Here is a 22,877-nt window from a genome sequence, read left to right as displayed (position 1 = left end):
CCTCTTAATGAAAGTCAAGTGGAGTTCCCATTAAGAGCAGAGAGTATCCTCTCAAGTGATAGTCTCAATTAAAAAAAAAAACGAATAATGGTAGGAAGGTTACATCAGCAAATCGGGCTCTCTTAACATCATCAAATTGTGTTCTCACAACATGCAGCAAAAATCAGATAAGTAAGTTGGAATGAGTTGGAGCTTCAAATGAAGCTGTTTCTTCATGGCTGAGGTTCCCATTGTTCTAGTACAGGCTTCTTTTTTCCACTGCAGGCACTTTTATATCATGGGGTAAACAATCATAAAGTCTGCTTGAAATGGTTCATGATTTAGCTGATCTGAAGAGCATGATACTTTTACTCTTGAGCTCTTTTAGTCTCTTCACTTTCTGTTCCAGAGTTATGGGTCAGCCCATTGACAGGCAAGAACCCAAGAAGGCACTGCACTTAAACATGCTTTGGTCTGAAATGGGGAAAAGGGATAACCCTACTTCAGGTGCCAGCTTATGAAACAGCATGTGACAGTTTAATGGTATAATATTCCTGACACACGCAGCAATGCAACTGTGCTCCAGGGCCAGTGAAATCTTCTCACATTAATTAGAGTTGTTCTGGGCCCACAGCTAATGAACTCCTAACATCAGACATCATAAACAGGGTGAAGAAATGATTTCAGTGGCTAGGAGCATATTCTATTCCTACAGAGTACCTGAGTTCAACTCCCAGCACCCATGTGGGGCTACTCATAGACAACTGTAAATCCAGCTGAGAGTTGGAGTTGTATTTAACACCTTTGACCTCTATGGGAACCCACTAACACACACATTATTAAAAAGAAATATTTTAAATGATATAATCTGATAATTAAAATGTTATGGTCATATATATGGATAAATATTTAACTTGTTGACATGTTGTTGAATTTTTTTCCTTATGCTTACTGACTCAGGACACCCAAAGTTATATCGAGCTCATTTGAAGATGAAACTGACCGATGACAATTCCAGAGTATTCAACACCAGTATTCAGGTCTTATTAAATCAGACATTTACCCAAGATATCTTTGATAATTTTGAGAACCTTTTCCTATCAAATACAACTGAAATGAAGCCACACATGTTGTTCATAAAAGGAGTGGCTGGAATTGGTAAGACATTTATATTGAAAAAGTTAATGCTTACCTGGTCAGATGGCCTGTTGTTTAAAAACAAATTCTCCTACATCTTCTACTTCTGCTGTCAAGATGTGAAGCAGTTGCAGAGAGCTAGCCTTGCTGAACTGATCTCCAGAGAGTGGCCCAGGGCCTCAGCTCCCATAGCGGAGATCCTATCCCAACCTGAGAAACTCTTATTTATTATCGACAGCTTGGAAGTGATGGGATGTGATATGGATAAGCAGGAATCTGAGCTGTGTGATAACTGCATGGAAAAGCAACCAGTGAATATACTGATAAGCAGTTTGCTGAAAAGAAAGATGCTCCCTGAATCCTCTCTCATCATCTCTACTACCCCAGAGACATTTGAGACAATAGAGGACATGTTTGAGGAAACAAATGTGACAACAATATCAGGATTCACAGAGAGCAATATTAAGTTGTATTTCCAGAACTTTTTACAAGATACGAACAGAGCAGAGGAGGCCTTCAGGTTGGTGAGAGAAAATGAGCAGCTGTTCACTGTATGTCATGTCCCTGTGCTCTGCTGCATGGTGGCTACTTGTCTAAAAGAGGAGATAGAGAAGGGAAGAGATCTAGTCTCCATCTGCCGACGTACCACCTCCCTGTATACCACTCATATCTTCAATTTGTTCATTCCCCAAAATGCTCAATATCCAAGTAAGAAAAGCCAAGAGCAGCTGCAGGGCTTGTGTTCTCTAGCTGCTGAGGGCGTGTGGACTGACACATTTGTGTTTAGTGAAGAGGCTCTCAGGAGAAATGGGATCATGGACTCTGATATCCCCACACTGCTGGACATTGGAATACTTAGAAAGATCAGGGAATCTGAAAATTCTTACATATTCCTTCACCCATCCATCCAGGAGGTCTGTGCTGCCATCTTTTATCTGCTAAAGAGCCATGAGGACCACCCTTGTGAACATGTGCGCCGTGTAGACATACTCTTCATTATGTTTCTAAATAATGTCAGAACACAGTGGATCTTTTCAGGCAGTTTCATCTTTGGCCTTTTACATGAATTGGAACAAGAAAAACTATTGGCATTTTTTGGCCACCAGTTGTCCCAGGAAGTAAAGCATCAGTTGTATCGGTGCCTGGAAATCATAAGTATTGACGAAACGCTTCAAAAAGGGATAGATTGTATGAAGTTGTTTTATTGTCTTTATGAAATGGAGGATGAAGCTTTTTCAATACAGGCAATGAACTGTATGGAACAGATTGACTTTGTGGCTAAAAATTATTCTGATATTATTGTTGCTGCTTACTGCTTAAAACACTGTTCTACCCTGAAGAAACTATCCTTTTCAACCCAAACTGTTCTGAAAGAGGAACAGGAACACAGCTATATGTGAGTCTATTCAATATCTTTTCTGTCCAGTATTCAGAATCTGTCCCCTGTATATTGATGATTTATATAGACATATTCAAAACTCAATCTTACTGATTGTCCAGTGGCTAATGGTCAGCCTAGAAATGACATAAACAACCACAAACAACAGAAACAGCCTCAACAGGTTGGGTGTATGTATATGTTTTATGTATATGTATGCATATATGTAAAGATATGTACACATGAATATGTATGTATATGTGTATGTATCTGTGTATTCATGTCTGCATATGTGTGTATGCATGTACATAAACATATATCCATATATATATATATATATATATATATATATATATATATATATAACAATATAAAACCTGTTGCTTGAGAGTTGGTGGTACACAATAGATACAGGAGGGAGAAAGTGATAGAATAGAATTTCAATTAAATGGTTTTAAAAATAAATTAAAATAACATAAAGTTTTTAAGTCAAAAAAGGAAATTCACCTGTTTTGACAAGTTTCTTTTTTATAAGATTCATTTTTCATTCATTTTTATATAGCTGCATGTTAGTATACATACATGTGGAGACTGCCACAATGGCCAGAAGTATTCATTACATATCCCCTGGCCTTATAGCTAAATGCCAGTTGTTGGTTCTGAGATCCAAATTCTTATTCTCTGAAGAAAGGGAAACACTCTTAAATTAACCACTGAAGTGTTTCCAAGTATAAGGGTACATGCCTGTAATCCAAGCATTAGGTCAGGCCTGTAACATATAAGACAGTATATGTAAGGAATACAACATGAATCACACTTAGCCAGGTCTGAGGGTCTAATGCCTGTAACCACAGCTCCCAGGAAACTGATCCAAGGGATTCTCTCAGCATTTTAAAGTAGTCTAGGCTACATACAATACAGGGGTTGAGGTCAGTATGGTCTAAAGAGTGAGATTCTATCTCCAAAAAATATCAAATAACAAAAATACATGTGTATAATTTTTGATCTCTTGATTCTCTTTTTTCCATCCTGAGAATAGAATCCAGAGCTAGCACTTTACCAGGAACAGCATCACTGGCTCTTTTTGTTTGTTTGTTTGTTTGTTTTGTTTTTTGAGCCATGGTTTTGCTTTCTATTCATTCTGTAATCAAGGCTGGCCTCACACTTCTGATCTTTTTGAAAGAATAGAATAAGTTATGCTGATTGTAGTGGAGCCCTGGAAAACACTTTCCTTTTCTTAGTTATAGTGTCCTTATTATTAAAGCAGCAATGATATTAACACACCATACTGTACTGTGAGGATGGAGTGTGATGGTCTATGTCATGTGTGTTTTCTGCCCTTCTGAGATATGAGCTTCACAGTCAAACTTTCTCTTGATCACCTAGCTGCAAACAAATTTTTAAAGGTTAACTGTTACGGGGGATATGGGTTCAATTTCTGGACAAGTATGAGAATTTCACTATCATCCCATGGATCCACATTTTTTAAATAAAAGGCTGTACTTAGCAGCATGTGCCTATAATCCCAACACTAAGGAGGCAGAAACATGGCTTTCATATGCAAGCACATGTAAATACACATATGCACATGTGCATACACTAACAAACATATACACACAAAAGTATGTATTAATTGACCCATTTCATATTATAATACATAAAAGATGAGCTGTAAAGATGGCTCAGCAGATAAAAGGTGCTTACCCTCAAGTCTGATGACCTAAGTTCAATTCTTTGAACCACATCTTAGGAAAACTGATTCCTGCAAGTTGTCCTTTGACATCAATACATATAAGGTGGTGCATGCATGTGCTCTCTCTCTCTCTCTCTCTCTCTCTCTCTCTCTCTCTCTCTCTCTCTCTCACTCTTTCCAGACACAAGGCAAATTTGATTATCCAATTAGAGGTAAGAAAAGTAGTCAGAGAAGTCAATTATATTATCCGAGATATATACTGAGTAAGTTGTCCAATTTGAATTTTGAGTCAGGACATTCTTGTTCTAGGTTCTGACTCAGGGATTGTGGAACCCTGCCTCATCTTTTCATTCTAATACTACCAATGTTATTTGTAAGGCATGGTTCTTATCTTCAGTACTGCCAAGTTATCTGGGTTGTCTTATCTTGCTGTGGAAGTGAGGAGGGTAGGGAAAAGCCCAAGGCAAGCCTGGTTCCCAGTGTATAGGATTCTCAGAATTCTCTGAGGTTTTTCCAATAGATATTACAGCATCTCTACTTCAAGCTATAACTACCAGAATCCCACAGACCTTGATACATGTCTGACTAAGAACTGCAAACTTGGAATGACCTTAGCTGGCTATGCTTACTCTATTTGGGGAGTCAGTTTGGTATATTCATATACTGTGAATGACTTAACTTTCTTTAAATGAGTAGAATCTGAAAGCACTGGTAGTTTTATCATGTTTATTAATATTTTATGGGTATGAGTGCTTTTACCTGCATGTGTGCCTATACATGGTGGCCACATAGGCTCATGGTAGACAGAAAGAGGTTGTCAGATAACCCTGAAATTGGATTTATGGATGGTTGTGAGCCACCATATTAGTGTTGGAAACTGAAATTATGTCTTCTGCAAAATAAGCAAATACTCTTAAACATTGAATCACCTTTCTAGCCCCTTGAGTTGACTTTCTAACAGTGGGATGTATTTCTTTCTCCTCTGTTACAGGGAAAAACTTCTAACCTATTGGAATCAACTATGTTCTGTATTCATAAGCAGTAAGAACATCGAGGAACTCCAAATGAAACAAATTAGTTTCAGTGAGCAAGCCTTTTCTGTCTTGTATAATCATTTGAATCACAGCACGTGCACCATTATACTTAGGTAAGTTAAAGGTTGACTTTGATTTATTCATATCACAGAAGAAAATAGCCTCCCTACCATCTCTTAGCTAACTGCATAAAAGCAGGCTTACACAGTCTAAAGTAGAACCTTACTAGCTTCACACCTATAATGTCTGTTGCTGACTATTCTTTAATGAGGGCTGTCTCATGAATTGTAGGATTATGAGTGGGCTGGGGGTGGGGAGACTCTGCTGTTTAGATTCTAGTAGCTTCTTAATATAAGAGTCTATTTTACTTCCACACGTTTATGCATAGTTCCATATTGAAGAGAAAATTCACCCAGTGTGAGAAACAGTGAGCTTTATCACTGGGTTACAAAATTAGAGTTTTGTAGTCATTATTGGATATAGGATTTTGCCACAGATGAGAGATCAGACTGGATGAAAACTGATGGATACCTCTTTTTGTTCTACAGGGCAAATGATGTGTCCTTCTTACCTTCAAAGCACCGGTTCTTTGATTTGATTCAAATGCGCTGTTTGCGATACTTGGACCTCAGTTTCACACACCATTCCCACACTGATGTTAAACTATTATGTGATGTCTTGACCAAGGCAGAATGCAACATAGAAAAGCTGGAGTAAGTCTTTGTGTTTATCTAGAGCATGGACTCCTCTCAACAGAGGCATATTGATTTTGATCTATCTTGCTGTGATATAAATGCCCTGACCTAAGCAATAATAGAGAGAAAAAAGGTTTATTTGATTAAAAATTTCAGTTTATAGGCCATTACTGTGTGAAGCCAGGGTAGCAAAACCTGAAACATAGTCACATCATATGCACTATTAAGAGTAACAAGCAGTGGATTAATGTAAACTTGATTCTGTTCATCTAATTTTCTCCATTCCTATACAGGTCAGGATTATGCTTCCTGAGGAATGGTGTCACCCACAGTCGGCAGGTCTTACCAGCTCAGTTAACTTCTACAAAAAAAGTGCCCATAAACATGCCAAACAAGTCTTCCCCATCTAGAGAACCCCCTCAATGAGACTCCCTTCCTAAGTGATTCTAGATTGTGTCAACTTGACATTAAAACCATCACAGGAGTACAGTTTGTAATTTGTGAACTTGTGTCCAATTTTTCTATTGTTCATGTGTAGACTTCCTCACTTTAAGATCTGATCACAGCTAGTCAATGAGAAGAATCAGTTGGTTAAGGCACTTACTGCCAACTCTACAATCTGAGTTCTATCCTAGGACCCATACAGAGAAAGGAAAGAACCAACTTCCACAAGTTGTCCTTGTTTGTTCCACATTTCCCACACAATCTTTTGCATACTATGGCATATATACTTGAGCATGTATACACAATGTAAAGAAATAAATTAGTAAATTAATTTCATTTGAGTAATTTATAATAATTTAAAATGCTGGGTTGTTTTGGTGATTTGTTGCTTTCCCAGCTTCAGCCCCAACAGTCTGTAACTCTAGTTCCAGAGGATCTTATCCCTTATAAAACTCACAGGCACAAATTATGAATGTAGTACAAAGACACACACAGGCAAAATACTCACATGTGAAATAAAAAATGAGTACATCTAATTTAAAGTTAACTTGAACTGATTATGGAATGTGAAAGTTAATTTCTAGATGGATATATCCACTTTGAAAATCATGGCTTCGGTTCAGATTTCATGGCTTCTGAACTATCCCAGAACTCAGAACTCTTACTGATGAGTGTAAAATCTATGATTATATAACTCCATTTGCTGAAATATAGGTGATTTCTGAACCACTTTTGGAATGTGTTCAAACCTGAAAATTTGAAATTCTTACTGACAGTAAGGTGAGTGAGAAACCTATGGTTATTGATTATACATAGATGGAACTCAGATATTGTTAATGGCATGAATTTGATTCAAAAGAGTGTTGTATGCTTCATATATAAAGTTCAATGATGGGCAGGAATGTGGTATTAGAGGCAAGGATAATAGTTCCTGGTTTGTGGCTAGTGACAGAAAATGGGGGTGAAAATGAATATGGAGAACTACAATTCTTAATATATTCACTTTTAACCTGTTTTTTTTTTTTTTTTTTCCTTGGGTATTATTATTCTGTAGGCTTCTATGATAACTATACTTTTGAATGACTTAAGTATATTGAGTTATATAGCAAAAAAAAAATTAAGTAGAAAGTAGAATAATTAAGTAGAAAGTAGCCACAGATAGCAAACTATCATCAGATCTGACACATCATCAGAGAAGACTAGGATAGCCCAATTAGAGAGAAAACTAAAGATGACATATCAAAGCCTACAAACATACAGCAGAAATTGACTGAAGGAACCTTACTGAATCAGTCAGGGGAAAATCCTCATCCCCTCTCCTGGAATGCAGAACAGGGTGTCCATTTTGGGGCCCCAAATAAAAAAACATAACAGCAGATACTGAGTAAAAATAATATGAGCAAGACAGGTGCTTTGGCTCATCCAACAGAAATGATTGGGGAGGCCTTGATACAGGATACAGCCCTGCTCATATTCTCTTTGGAGAGTTCCAGGCAGAGTGGAGCATTATCTCTACCTATGAATTCCTTCCTTCCTTCTATTTCATGCTGTATGATGTTATCATGTTGTGGCATAAATAATAGTGTCTTTGGTTGATACTGGATTACCATACAGCAATTCTCAGAAACACAGTGGTTTTACTCTTAGGCTTTGTGACTGCTATCCCCACTCTTTCTTATAGATCCAGGGGGGCTAGTCCATTCCAGGACAGAGTCTTAGAGGACATTTGCAATAAATGGATTGGAGTCTGGGACAGGAAAGACCTCCTTACTCTCAGAGTTCAATTTCAGCAAGTTTAAACTGCAGATAAGAATTTACCAATATACTATATGTTACATCTGGTAACTCAAGGGCTTCATACACATACACACATGCCAATAAATAAATGTAATTTTTAAACTCATCTGGAAAGAAGACTGGTAGGGTAGAGTACTTGCTACTCATGCAGAGAATGAAGGTTTAAATTCTGTCCCAGTGTCCCAGACTGCTCTGCTGCTCCAATCTGTGGGTCAGGGTCTAGCAAGAGAGAGTGGGGATAAAGGGGGAAGAGACTCGAAGAATAGAGACAAGACAGAGATTCTGATCAAGTTTCAAGTCTCATTTATTGTCTCTCATTGAAGGGAAGTCCTGGGTATTTATACACTTTTGCCACATGCCTTGTAGGTGCCTGGATATCACATGCCTTGCAGGCCTGGATACCACATGCCTTGCAGGCATGGATATCACGTGAACCTTGCAGGCATGGATATCACGTGAACCTTGCAGCTGGGCACTAATCAGCAAAACAATATATGTGGGATAAACAAGATATTTATCAGAGTGTGCTTAGCTCTTGTAGGCTGTTGAAAACAAGTCTCTTATCAGGGTATATGGCTTGAGATGGCTGAAAGGATGATAGCTGCTTTCTGTTAGATGTTGGTTCCCAACATCCCAGCACTCACACTCTACACTCATAGCTTACAACCAGTTGTAACTCTAATTCTAGTGGACATGATATCTCCATCTTGTCTGTCAAGGCATCAGCCACACATTTTGATGCACAAAAGTACATATAGGGAAACATTCACAAACTAAAAATAAATATTTTCTGTTGTTTAATAATTAACATTTTCAAGGTTTGAGAGGTCCCAAACCTTCATGGGAATAACAAGAGAAAATATGTAGACAGAAAAGAATATGCTGTTATCATTTTCCGGCAGCCTACAAAACTGTGAACTTTTACCTGATGACTGCAAGAACATTGCCCTAGTCCTGATGAGGAGCAAGAACTTGAAGACTCTTGATTTGGCATTCAACAATTTGGACCAAGGCATATACTCACTGTGTAAGGCTTTGTGCCACCCTGACTGTATTCTGAGGAACTTAGTGTAAGTGGTCTTGGGAGGTACGCTCTAGGGAGAACAGTGGAAATCTTTTCCAACTTGCCTCTGTTTACTAAAATCTGCCAGGTGTGTCTGGGAAAATTCCTCAGTGGGTAGGTGTACTTTCTATGCTGACAACAGCAGGACTTGATGTGTATAATCCTAGAGCTAAGGGCTCAAGATAGATATATGTCAGGAGCCAACATAGGACAAGCTAATAACTATCAGGTAATTTTTCTAAGATGATCTGCCTAGGATTAAAATAATCCATGACCAATTTGCTCTCATAGATGAGGCCAAAAGGAAAATCATTTTAGGAGAGATTCCTGCTATTAATATGCTTTTCCTGTTATAATTAAACATACGTAACAATCACTAGGTATTAGTCTACCCTTTTGAGCAGATCTCTGCAGATCTACAAAGATGTACTGTCTTGCAGTGATGCTATGTAGACAAATATATGACTTCTCAATTCTTAATTATAATCCTATAAAAATTCCTAAAATTATGTCAGTATTTTTTAAGCTCTTTTATAGTGAGATTGCTATTAGGCCCTTTCTGATAGTTGAAATTGTAATGAAAACTTTGCCAGTCTCTGTCACCAGTTAATTGCTTCTACTACACAGAGTATATTTTAAAAGGTTATAAAACCATTAACCAAAGGTCATAAACAGTGAACTATGGTTTATTATATGTGGTAGGACAGAAGATAAAATGTTGACTGGGTTTATCCATACAAAATATCACTAATAACATAGTTAGGTTTTTTTGTTTTTTAACTTTCCATGAACCCGAGGAACTGTGACAGGTGATGAAGGTCTAGCCAGATAATGACTTCTACTGGGTATGCATATAAATATTCTTTAAACTTCTATTTCAATTTATAATATGAATTTATATGTAAACTTGTGATGAACTTTTTAGCATGTAATCAGGTATTCTGAAAAGTGTGTCTGAGAACAAAGAGAGACAGAACTGGGCTGAGAAGAACTTTTTAAACAGAACACTTTTTAGTCAGATCTGAACAGGATTTTAAGGACAGAACAGGAAAATTATTTTAGTAAGTGCATAAAACTGCTTAGACAGAACTGACCTCAGGAAGAATTTAGAAGTAAAGGCATAGCAATGGGACAAAAGGCATTGACAGTAAGAATACTATTTTGACATCAGAGCAGAAGGAGAAAGTAAGATTAGAAGGAGAATGCAGGATAGACTGACTTAGAGATTATAAGATAGCACAAAATAAAACTAAAACAGCAATATGCAGAATGTAGAGGGAAGGAGGAAAGAAGTAGCTATAGAGAGAGCAGAAGGAACAGGCAGGCTTCTCTTTACCATGAGACAGACCAGGTCTTTTCTTAATAATAAGGCAGACTTAGTCTTATTAAAAGAAACATAGCTTTCTTCTTACAAATTCGAGTTTAATTCATTTAACAGTAAAAGCTTAGAAACATTTTCTTTCTCTATGGAATAAAGGTTGTAGCTTATTTTTCATTCAGAATGAGTGCACTCTTTCTATACTGGTCCTTGTTTTTTTTTCTCCAAATGCATATGTAAGTATATGTGTGTGTGTGTGTGTGTGTGTGTGTGTGTGTGTGTGTGTGTAAGTATTATGAAGGTGCATTCAAGCTTAGCCTAACTGGCTTGAATGGAAATGTATAAATACTCATTTGTGAATCTGTACATGAATTTATGAGAGTTTATACATATTTGCTTATGTAAACCTTTTTCCATCTGTGAGCATGATTCTCTTCTGGTTCAGTAGAAATTTATTTCTCCTAACTTCCTGACAAGATGCCTGACAAGATGCCTGACAAGAGGCATCTGGATAAAATAGAAAATGCTTTAGCAGTTAATTCTTTACTTAATCTCCTGTTGTTTTAGGATGAGATGCTAAATATCAGAGACTGCAGTTTCTGGTTTCCAGAGGAACACAGAAGGCAGGTCAGCTACAATAGCAAAGTAACTTAGACTTACATAAGTAAACATTTTATCATTATACAGCAACCCTAAATATCTAGTAAGACAAGTCTTAACCCCATATCTCATAAGACAAAATTCTTAGCCTCCATCAAATACTCTTCTCCCTCTGCTGTCTCAAAGAGTACTAATAACAAAGAAGACCCTGTTGGGGCTGCCCCTCAGCATGTATGTCCTAGAACTAAAGGATTAGCTTTATTGATGAGTTCCAATCTCAAAAATGATAGATAGAAACTGAGGGTAATATTTGCATCATCCTGCAACCTCCTAACACAGGAGCACATATGCAGCATGTCATTACTTAGATTTCTGAGGCAGTATAAAGACACAAATGGTAGTCTAAGACTACTTAATCTCAACAAACCAGACTCCTTACTCCACAACAGTGAAAAACAGAAAGTTTCCTGTGGGAAAGGCATGCCTGTCTGTGACTCTTCATAATGATGATGTGAGAGTATTGTGTACATCTACACTGTGCTAGGATAGTTACCCAGTCTCTCATTCCTTGGGTTTAGAATGCAGCCAAAGTGTGTTTTGGTAGTACTAGATTCTTTCTTTCCTTGAATTTTCATAGTTTCTTTGTTGACCTGCCGACTGAAGGAAGGTCTTCTATGGAATCCTGTCCAGATACCAAGGCATTATCTAAAATACCACCAAGAAAAGTTAATTAGTTTTAATTTCTTCCTATTGATACAGTCCCATTGCAGAAGTTTCAAAGCACAAACCTTAGAAAGAAAGACAAGCGCAAGGAGCTGAAAAGGTAGCTAAGTAGTTAAGAAAATGCACATTGCTCTTCCAGATGATCCATTTGTTTCCTAGCACCCAAATTAACAAGCACTTGTAGCTCTAGGTTTGAAGAATCAAACAACCTCCACAGTAACCCTCACTCACATGGACAGACTCACACATAACATTCGTAAATGTACATAGTTAAAAACAAAATTTTAAAACACTTATTCATGCGCATATACGTCATGGCTGATTTTACATCCCTGTAGTTTCGAATGTGCAGCAGCCTGAGAAAGGAGTATTACAAATTCAAGTTCAACCTTCCAAACAGCCATGTAATGTTTGAAGGAGAGAACCAACTCCACAAAGCTATTCTGACTTCCACTTGCATACAATGATATGTACCTGCCAACATCATATATACACATATACAGAAAAATAAATTAGCTTCTCTCTATCCATAATTGATTTTTTGCTAGTATAATTTCATCACAGCAACAGAACTGAGACTAAACAACATATACATTGTTTACCAAAATATTTTTTTTCATAGTTTATTACAAAAGACAACTTTGATATGGTTGCCTATATTACAATAATCATGTAGCCATTAAAACCATCATTAGAGACAGTGATTGAGGCATTGTTAATATAAAAGATTTAGGTTACCTTTGGGTAAGGTCTACCAAAGTATTTTCAATGAATTACTCAGTTTCAATGCTAGATCTTATGTATCAGAAAAAAGGAAAGGGGATGCGTTCTGATAAGCCAGAAGTTTCTCCTCTTGCTTGAATATTTTACTACTGATATTGTTTGTAAAGTTGTGAGATTGTTAATTCTTTTCCTTCATATACCCTTTATTCCCTCCTACAGATTGGCCAACTGCTCCCTCAGTGAGCAATGTTGGGAATACCTTTCTAATGTTCTTCAGTGGAACAAAACTCTGGGCCATCTAGACATTAGCTGTAATGACCTGAGAGATAAAGGACTGAAAATTCTCTGTAAGGGTCTAACTCTACCACACTGTGTCCTGGAAAACATATGGTAGGTTTCTTTGAACTTGGTCTTGGAGGCCCTGTTTAGGAATCTTTAGTGTATATACTTGAGAATATGGAGGTTAGAGTCACTCACCTCTTTTTCCTGAAGAACTTTTCCTTAGGACACATCTGTGCCTTGACCTCTGTATCATGATTTTGGTATGCAGTGGCTTTAAATGACAAATTCAGATGTGTGCTATTTGGGAGAATACTGTTACCTGGTCTGTTGTGAAATCTCAGATTCATAACATGTTTGTTCTCTCTAGAAAAGGGGATAAGGAACAAAGTGCAAACCAAATGGAGAATGTGTCTTCCTTCTAATGATGTCTTTCTAAAATCCACTAAGGTGCCATACAGGATGTATTATAAAATCATTAAAACTATGCTTCCCCAGCACTATAAAGAATGAAGAAAAGTATTTTAAAAGTATAAATCACTTGAAGACTCTAAAAATACTATGTATTTTAAAATTCACTGGGAGGGCCATATGGAATGAAATTTAGTATATCATAGTAGGCTCAGGAATAAAATAGACTCTGTTTTCTACACTTTATTTGGTTGGTTTGTTTAACCAAACAAGGCTAGAATCAGATACCATGTCCTTTTATTCCCTTGTTATAAATTATAAACCCTGAAAGCTCAACAGTAGCCTCTCCTACCCCACTTTATACATGGTTTGGGTTATCCTGAATGCCCCTCTCCATTTTCATATGAGTTACTTATATTCATTTATTGATACAAATTATTATTTAACATAATATTATGTTAACTTTTCTAAACATTTTTGCTTCAACTAATGTATGTGTGCTTCTGAGTGTAAATGCAAGTCCCTGAAGGAGGCTGCAAGAAGGAATTGGATCCCCTGGAACTGGAATTACAGGTGCTTGTGAGCTTCCTGTCATAGATTCTAGCAATCAAACCTGGGTTTTCTGTAAAAAAAAAAAAAAAAAAAAAAAAAAAAAAAGACTCTTGAACTTTGAACCACCTCTTCAGCCCCCTGTGTTAACTTTCATTACAATGTAGTATAATTTATCTTACAGGAATTTTAAATATCTGACTGTACCTGATGTACTCAGATTTTGTTGTCTGTTGACCACTGAGAAAATGCTGTTGTGTTGTCTTTAGTTTCAGGCATCCTTGAGCCTTGTGAAGTGCTTCCTCTTCAGAACTGGGAGTAACCAGAGTACTGTGATTTTTCTCTTTCAGTATGACATCTTGTCTCATCACTTCTAGTGGCTGCCAGGACCTGGCTGAAATACTGAGAAACAACCATAACCTGAGGGCCCTAAACGTTTCAGAAAATAAGTTAGAAGATGCTGGTGTGAAGCTGCTTTCTGATGCTATAAAACATCCCAACTGCCGCTTAATATACCTTGGGTGGGTGTCATCAAGGTTTATCTATGTCTCTGAGGGTACCAAAAGGTGGTCAATTAATGTGCAGAAAAAGAAATAAAAAATCCATACAGGGCTGGAGAGGTGACTGAATAGTTTAGAGTACTGGCTACTCTTTCAGAGGACCCAGGTTCAAGTCCCAACACCAACATGGCAGTTCACACCTGTCTATGACTCCAGTTTCAGGGAAACCATAAACTTTATATATACATATATGTAGGTAAAATACCAAATACACATGAAGTAAATAATAAATTAAATCCCATAGGGATAATGTAGCAGTTAACTGTGGTTGTACTAATAAGCCACTCCACAACCTCAAGCCTAGAAGCTGTGCGTCTTTACTATTGGCTGATTGCTAGTCTAACCAGGTATGATGTATCTGGACTGGGCATACATACAAAGTTGATCATGTAGGAAACTATAATATGGACCAATCTAACTGTTGGGAGTGGTTGCAGGAAAAGAAGGTAGTATGTGGATGGTTGAAAAGATGCATGGATATACAGGTGAATGCTAAGAAGGATGAATGAAGGAATACATAGAAGGATGATTGACAGTTGATTGCAATATTATTACATGGGTGGATGCATATTTGCTTGGATAAATGCATAGATGATTGGGTGGATGGACACATGGATGTATGTCCACTAGAGATGACAGGAATAACTAGACCACAGCTCATTGACTTAATTTCAGTGGACTTATTTAAATGATATGGCAACTGCTTTGGCTGCCATGACAAAAGACATTGAATAGCTCATATAGTAAGGATTTATTGTTAAACACAGGAGTAGATGGTAGAAGTGAGATTATGCTATCATCAGGGATGGTTCCTTTAGAGAACCAAGAAAAGGAGTGTATTCCAGGCTTTTTTCATTGACATGAAATTGGTTGTCTTCTCCCTGAGTCTTCACAGTTATACAACATTGGATCCCAACAGATTGTCCTCAGTTTAACCTAGTTGCCTCTGTAAAGATTCTTTCTCAAAATATAATCCCATGGGACCTTGTGGATTAGAACTTCAACAAATTAATTTTGAAGGGAAATTAGTCAAGTGTAAAATGAGTCTCAATAGTTTAAATTAAAAGACATCAAGGTGTTGGCTCAGAACTCACCAACCCTTGTCCCTTGTTTCACTGTATTACACAGTGAAAGGTCCAATTTTATCCTAGGTTCTAGGACTTGAGCAGCAGACTATTAGTGCTATGTCACCATAGACATGGATAGTGAGAATGGCCAATTGTGGTCACATTGGCCAATGAAAGTAAAATTTGATAATGTGAACTTTTAAGAGACTGTCCTCAGAGGGTAGGAAGTGAGAATAGGATAAATGACTAACCTCCTACAAATATTCCTTCTCACCCTGATATAGACCTATTCCTTTTTGTTGTAGGTTGGAAGCCTGTGACATAACTGGTGCCGGTTATGAGGACCTTTGGTCTGCTTTTTTACAGGTTTATAGCCTGCGTGAAATCAAGATACATAGGAATGCCAAGGAACTTCCTTCATATTTTTTGAGGGATAAAGATGGAATGTGCTCTTCATGCTTTTTTGTGAGCTAGCCTCTGTTCTCCTTGATATGTTGAGTCATTAGGAATAAGAAGGAATTAATTGAGATCTAAAATATGAAGCTAATAATATATTCATTGAAGATAGTACTAAGAACTGAGGAGGTGGCTTAGTTCATAGAATGCTTGTCATACAAGCATAAGAATCAGAGTTGCATGCCCAGAAACTACATAAAAACCCAGTCATGGGGTTTGCAATTGTAACCCAGTACTGGAGAGGTAAATACAAGAGGATCTTAGTGTTCACTGGTCAGTGAGTCTAGTCAAATTGGTGAGTTACAGGACAAACCAGTGACCCCATTTTAAAAATCAAGAATGGTACCTGAGGTTGGCCTCTGGCCTCTGCCTGTTTACACACATATACACACCCAAAATGCAAGTAACTCAATAGTAAGGTGATTGGTAAGTTGAGTGACTATTACCCATAATAATCCTGCAACTGCCGTACCAGTAAGCATATCATATCAAGAAACTCCACCTCTCACTGAGGGCCTATGGGCAGTTAACTGGTGTTTGAAGAGGGAAAATGGTAAAAGATTTTTAAAATTTAAAATAAAAATAAATTCAAGTAACATTTTCTTTCTGCATTGGAGTGTCCATTGCAGTGTATTAGATTAAACATAAGCCTTTTTTTTTTTTTACCCTGGGACTGATAAGTAAATATGTACTGGTGATACTCAATACTATTATAAGAATAAAAGATAAATACAATTGTAAGCATAATTTTGTTTATGCAGATAGTCCTCATGTAAGATTGTTTGGATCTACAATATGAAGGCATACCCAGTCATTCACTCTTTTCTTCCAAAACAGTAGTCGTTAATTACTTGAGATTTCATTTTAACATTTCAAAATTTTAATATAAAATGGTCTTTATGTTAGGTGATTTGATTTTTTTTTTTTTTTTTTGCCCTAAGTGAGTGCTCTGAGAACATTTAAGTTAGGCTAAGTGAGCTAGGGTGTTCTACTTGTAGGTTAAGGTCTATGTTATGCATTTGTCATATAAGCATGTGATCCAGAGTACTTTATATAAGCATAAGATATTTTATAAGTATGACATACAATATGTAATTTAAAAAAAAAAAAAAAAAAACTTCACCATTCTCCATGTGGTTCCTTTTTCCCACTATGGTCTTGAAACACATACAAGATCAAGGGAATTTTTGTGAAAGTGATTGAGTTCAAGAGCACATGTGTGTATGGATTGTGTACACAAGTGTGGAGGCCAGAGAACAGCCTCACATCACCATCAATCATCAGCTGCCATCCATCTGTGACTTTTGAGATGGGGTGTCTCACTGGAAACTGTGACTAACAAATTCTTTAAGGCTGATTAGACATCAAGTGCTAGGTTCCTGTCAGTCTCTTCTTCATTGGTTCCTGGAGTAGAGTCATATGCCACTATTTCCAGCTTTTTATGTGGATGTTGGGAATTAGCCTCAGGTCCTCATTCTTGTTCACTTCACTGGGAGATTCATCTCCCCTGGCCCTAAAGACCAGGGTCATTTTAGGTAGTTATTCAGCTACTCATTTCTAGGAAATGAAAGCCTTATCAGGGTATCCAAAATTTTGGCATTATAATATAGCGCGCGCGCACACACACACACACACAATTCACACAAATAAACTTTGCAGTTGGTTTACAAAAAATCTTATTGTTGGTTTACAAAAAATCTTATTGTTCTGAGTAAACTTTTGTTCTAGACCTTTTCATAGCTGCAATCTTCTGCATGTGGCTCATGAGTCACAGGTAAAATATGTCTACTAAATATTGAGTTATAATATAACTCTAGTTGCCTCTTTTGGAAGAAGACACAAGCTCACTTCCTTAAGATTTACTCTTGCAAATTTCCCTGGCTCTTGGAAATGTTAAGTGCCTACTCAAGATTTCTTTCTTACTTGGTGTTAGTTAGAGGTTGAGAGGGTACCAAGCTGTAGAGGATGCATAACAAAGTAGAAAGAGATGAGTTATCTGTCATTTTCTAAGCCTTCCAGCTTTGTGTTTGTTTCCAATACATCTGTGTTTACTCTGCACCCTGGAACAAGGTATCAGTTCCTTAGATTTGATCTGCAAAGTAAGAGTCATTATTTGACATAAGAAATTAAAAAATATATAGGTGTCATATGTTTTATATCTTATGAAACAAGTTAAGACTTTTTAATATATGAACTAGGAATATTGTTCATTAATATAGGCCAAAGCTTCTTAAAGTAAAAAATTATGCATAATGTGATAGTTTGAATGAAAATGTCTCAGACACTCAGATATTTGAATATTTGATCTGCAGTAGATATTGCTATTTGGTAGATTTGGATGTGTGGTCTTGCTGTACCATTCCAAGCAATCTTTCTCTGCTTCATGCTTTTGTTTCAAGATGTGGCTCAGCTTCCTGTTCCTACTGCCATTCATTATTGTCCCCATACTGATAGACTCTTATCAGCTGGAAACCTAGGGTTTTATACGAATATGCCCTTCCTAGTGTAAATTGCCTTGGTAATGGTGTTTTACTTCAACAATAGGAAAGTAATTAATACAGAGTAAAAAAAACAGAAACAGGAATGTGTGTGTGTGTGTGTGTGTGTACATGCAGGAGAACAGTTAGCCAAAGGGCTAAAATCAGACTAAGATTTTGGGAGAAATTATTGTTTGGGTCTTGAAAAAAAATATTGTCAACCCTTTTTCAAGTGTTCTATGCAAAACTCTTAGGCTTAGATGGAATCAGTGGAATCCTATCATCATTCCGGATGTTGACATGGAACTGAAACAGGCTAAAGTTGGTGTGTAAAATTTATAGCACAGAGATAGCCAAAGTAGAAGCTACAATGAAGCTCAGTCAAATAAAGTTTTTGTTTTTGTTTTTTTGCAGCAAGAAGAAGGACATGAGTTCAGATCTTTAGCATCCACATAAAAAAATGTTGATTGTGGTCTCATATGTCTGTAACCTTAGGGCCAGGGAGAATGATGGAGCCAGTAGGCTCCCTTAAGGTAACTGGCCAACCAGTCCATGAATGGCAGGTTCAATGTGAGACAATGTCTCCAACATACAAGGTGAAAAACAGTTAAAGACTTCTGAAATTAATCTTTGGCGCGCGCGCGCGCGCGCGTGCACGCGCACACACACACACACACACACACACACACACACACACATCCACATCCACACCAACAAATTAAAATTGTACATTATTTTTAAAATTCTTATGTGTATTCAGAATTTGCCTTCATGAATGTTCTGGATTAGAGGCCAGAAGTGGTAAGAGATCCCTTGGAACAGAAATTATAGATGGCTATAAGATGAATTTGGGGGAATTAAACCTGGGTCTTCTACAAGTGTAACTAGTGTAACTAGTTGTGTAACTAGCTCTTAAGCACTGAGTGATCTCTCCAATCTCCAAGTCAGGGTTTTATGGAAGAGACTGGATGTTAAACATGTATCAGCATACCATTTCACAGCATGAATATGTTACACTATTAGAGGGAACATCAGCATCTCCTGAACTTGGCCTTAGAAAAAAATATGGAGGGAGAATTTAGAGAGCACAAAAGTATGGGTGAGGGTCTAGAGAAATGGCTTCTCAGTTAAGAGTACTTCTCTCACAGAGGACTCAGCTTTACTTCCCAGCACCCAACATGGCAGCTCACAACTCCTATAAATTTGCTTCCAGGAGATCTGGTTACTGACTACTACAGACACATGCTCACATGTGGTACACATAAACTCACACACGCACAAACATAAAAATAAAAGATTTAATTTGTAAAAGATAAGTGCATTTATTAATGTGTTTTTTTTATATCTTTCTAGAATGTGCATTTCTGACCTTGATAAAGAATCCCAGGCATTTCCAGTTTCTGAGAAAAAGAAAAATACTTTTTATGCATCAGAAGCAGTGTTTAAGCAGAAGCAGAAAACAAGGGTGGACATTCTGAAGCAAGAACATACACCGTGTGTATTCTAACCTCAAACTTCTTCCAGAAGAGGAGAGGATCTTTATTTTGTTGCATTGTATAAAAAAAATTAGAGGTTACAAACATTTCAATGAGATATGATTTCCTTTTACCCCATTTAGATGTGCTTTACAAGATACATGTGGCTTTTTGTTTGCACTACAGTTTCAGATTAAGCCATTCACATAGAGTCATGCTAAAACGAATGCCTTAAATGACATTTTCCCCACACTGGTTTCTTAAGTACCTAATAAAAGTAGTAAGTATCTTTAAGTAGTGCTTTGTAATCTCTTAACAGAAGTTTTGCCTTTTGTTGGATTAGCAGAGTGTTATTGTTGGTCCAGGCATGGCTATGCATGAGAAGCTCTTAACAGAGACCTGAGACCAGATACTCAGATAATGGAAATTGTTAATGTTTTGTTTTGTATTAAAGAGTAAGTTACGCATTATCTAAATCTACTCGCTTCTCATTTCAAATATTAATGCATCGTAGTTTTTGGGGTGTGTGTGTGTGTGTGTGTGTGTAGGAGTATATGAGCATAGGTAACTGCAATGGCCAAAAATGGAACTCAAATTTCTTGGACTTAAAGTTTCAGGCAGTTATGTGCTGTCTGTCACAAGTATTTGGAAGTGAACGTATGTCCTGTAAGAACAGTCTATGAGTAATACTCCATTCTGTAAATGTACCATATTTTTCTGTATCCATTCCTCTGCTGAGGGACATCTGGATTCTTTCCAGCTTCTGGCTAGTATATAAATAAGGCTGCTATGAACATAGTGGAGCATGTGTCCTTGTTATATGTTGGAGCATCTTCTGGGTATATGCCCGGGAATGGTATACCTGGGTCCTCAGGTAATACTATGTGCAATTTCCTGAGGAACTGCCAGAGTGATTTCCAGAGTGGTTGTATCAGCTTGTAATCCCACCAACAATGGAGGAGTGTTCTTCTTTCTCCACATTCTTGCCAGCATCTGCTATAACTGAGTTTTTGATCTTAGCCATTCTGACTGGTGTGAGGTATAATCTCAGGGTTGTTTTGAATTGTATTTCACTGATAACTAAGGATGTTGAACATTTCTTTAGGTGATTCTTGTCCATTTGAGTTTCCTCAGTTGAGAATTCTTTGTTTAGCTCTGTACCCCATTTTTAATAGGGTTATTCGATTGTCTGAAGTTTAACTTCTTGAGTTCTTTGTATATACTGGATATTATTCCTCTAACAGATGTAGGATTGGTAAAGATCCTTTCCCAATCTGTTGGTTGCTGTTTTGTCCTATTGACAATGTCCTTTCCTTTACAGAAGCTAGCTTTGCAATTTTATGAGGTTCCATTTGTCAATTCTTGATCCCAGAGCACAATGGAGTATTACTCAGCTATTAAAAACAATGAATTCATGAAATTCTTATGCAAATGGAGGAAACTAGAAAATATCATCCTCAGTTCAGTAGCACAATCACAAAAGAACATACATGGTATCCACTCACTGATAACATGGATATTAGCTCAAAAGCTCACAATACCCAAGATACAACTCACAGACCACATGCAGCTCATGAAAGAAGACCGAAGTGTGGGTGTTATACTTCTTAGAAGCAGTAACAAAATACTCATGGGAGCAAATATGGAGACAAAATATGGGACAGAAACTGAATGAGGGTCCGTCCGGAGACTGCTCCAATTTACAGTCACCAAAGGCAGAAGCTGTTGTGGATAACAGGAAGTTCGGGCTGACAGGAGCTTGATATAGCTGTCTCCTGAGAGACTCCACCAGAGCCTGACATATACAAAGGCAGATGCTTGCAGCTAACCATTGAACTGATCATGGGGTTCCCAATGGTGGAGTTAGAAAGAAGACTGAAGGAGATGAAGGGGTTTGTGGCCCCATGGGGAGGAGAGAAATAATACAAACCAACCAGAGCTCTCAGGGTCTAAACCAGCCTGGCAGCACATAGGGAGGGACCCAAGGCTCTTGGCTGTGTATGTAGTGAAGGATGGCCTTGTCAGGCATAGGTGGGAGAGGAGGTTCTTGTTCCCTTTAAGGCTGGATGCTCCAATGTGGGGAAATTCGAGGGCAGGAAGGTGGGAGTCAGTGGAGGCACACCCTCATAGAAGCAGGAGGAGGGTAGATGGGTTAGGTTTCTGGGGGGGTGGGAAATGGGGGGGGGATGGTGAAATTATTCAGGGGATAACATCTGAAATGTAAATAAGTTAAATATTCAATAAATATAAATAACAACAAAAAAACCCAAAAGAAGAACAGTCTATGAACTTAACTGCTTTAACCTTTAGCCTATTTGCCTTAGAAAGATAATGGCAATCCTGAGGTCCTAAGAAATGCTGATTTAACTTGATTCTTACTCCTACTAGCAGTTGAGTTAAGGGTTATTGTTGGGCCTTGGACTAGGTAACTCCATTTAACCTGCTACCTTCAGTCACGTAGCACACAGGTAGAGGGCGTGATTAACAAGTCTCCACCTCCAGATATTAAAATATTAGTTATCTAAAGGCCGGGTGTAGCTAATTAAGTTATTCCCCCCCTCTTCCCCCTCCCTATAAAAAGTCAGGGGAGCCTGGCTTTTTTTTTTGGGGGGGGGGGAGAAGTGCATACCATCTACATCCATTCACCACGCCATGAACAATAAAAGCTTTGGAAAACTGGACTCCATGTGTCGCCTGATCTGCCGCTGCCAGGTTCCCAGCCTTTGGAACCTTGAACTGCAGCCACCAGCCAGCCAGCCACTGTGGCTGTGTGAATGTGGGACCACACTTCCACAGCAGTGTGGGAAGCCCACCCGGGACCCCGCTGCCAGACCACCCTAGGACCCCTGCCGCCGCTGGACTCCCTTCCCTCTCCCCCTGCAAGATATTTTCCCCTACAGGTTATTCTCTTCTGGTTCTGGATGAAGGCATTTAGAAATTTATTTCTTTGAGAATTTAATAGAATGTATTTTGATCATATTCACCCTCCCCCCCTCTACTCTTCCCAGATCCATCCTCT

At 37.8% G+C, this 22,877-nt stretch overlaps 1 protein-coding gene across 1 annotated transcript in view; it reads left to right on the top strand.

Moving 5' to 3' along the window:
* Window positions 1-20,022, top strand: part of LOC143440560 (NACHT, LRR and PYD domains-containing protein 4C-like) — a 34,125-nt gene extending 14,103 nt beyond the window's left edge. Inside the window, exons 2-10 of the mRNA XM_076927389.1 lie at window positions 940-2,512; window positions 5,179-5,334; window positions 5,770-5,934; window positions 9,060-9,227; window positions 12,804-12,974; window positions 14,174-14,344; window positions 15,756-15,915; window positions 16,668-16,678; window positions 19,737-20,022. Of these exons, the coding sequence (XP_076783504.1) occupies window positions 940-2,512; window positions 5,179-5,334; window positions 5,770-5,934; window positions 9,060-9,227; window positions 12,804-12,974; window positions 14,174-14,344; window positions 15,756-15,915; window positions 16,668-16,678; window positions 19,737-19,890 (2,729 nt within the window). The 3' untranslated portion in view covers window positions 19,891-20,022. The remainder of the gene's footprint in view (window positions 1-939; window positions 2,513-5,178; window positions 5,335-5,769; window positions 5,935-9,059; window positions 9,228-12,803; window positions 12,975-14,173; window positions 14,345-15,755; window positions 15,916-16,667; window positions 16,679-19,736) is intronic.
* Window positions 20,023-22,877: the final 2,855 nt, after the last annotated feature.

The sequence above is a fragment of the Arvicanthis niloticus genome, chromosome 30 (assembly GCF_011762505.2).
Source record: "Arvicanthis niloticus isolate mArvNil1 chromosome 30, mArvNil1.pat.X, whole genome shotgun sequence".
Classification (NCBI taxonomy): domain Eukaryota; kingdom Metazoa; phylum Chordata; class Mammalia; order Rodentia; family Muridae; genus Arvicanthis; species Arvicanthis niloticus.
This window is presented reverse-complemented; position numbering and strand designations above follow the sequence as displayed.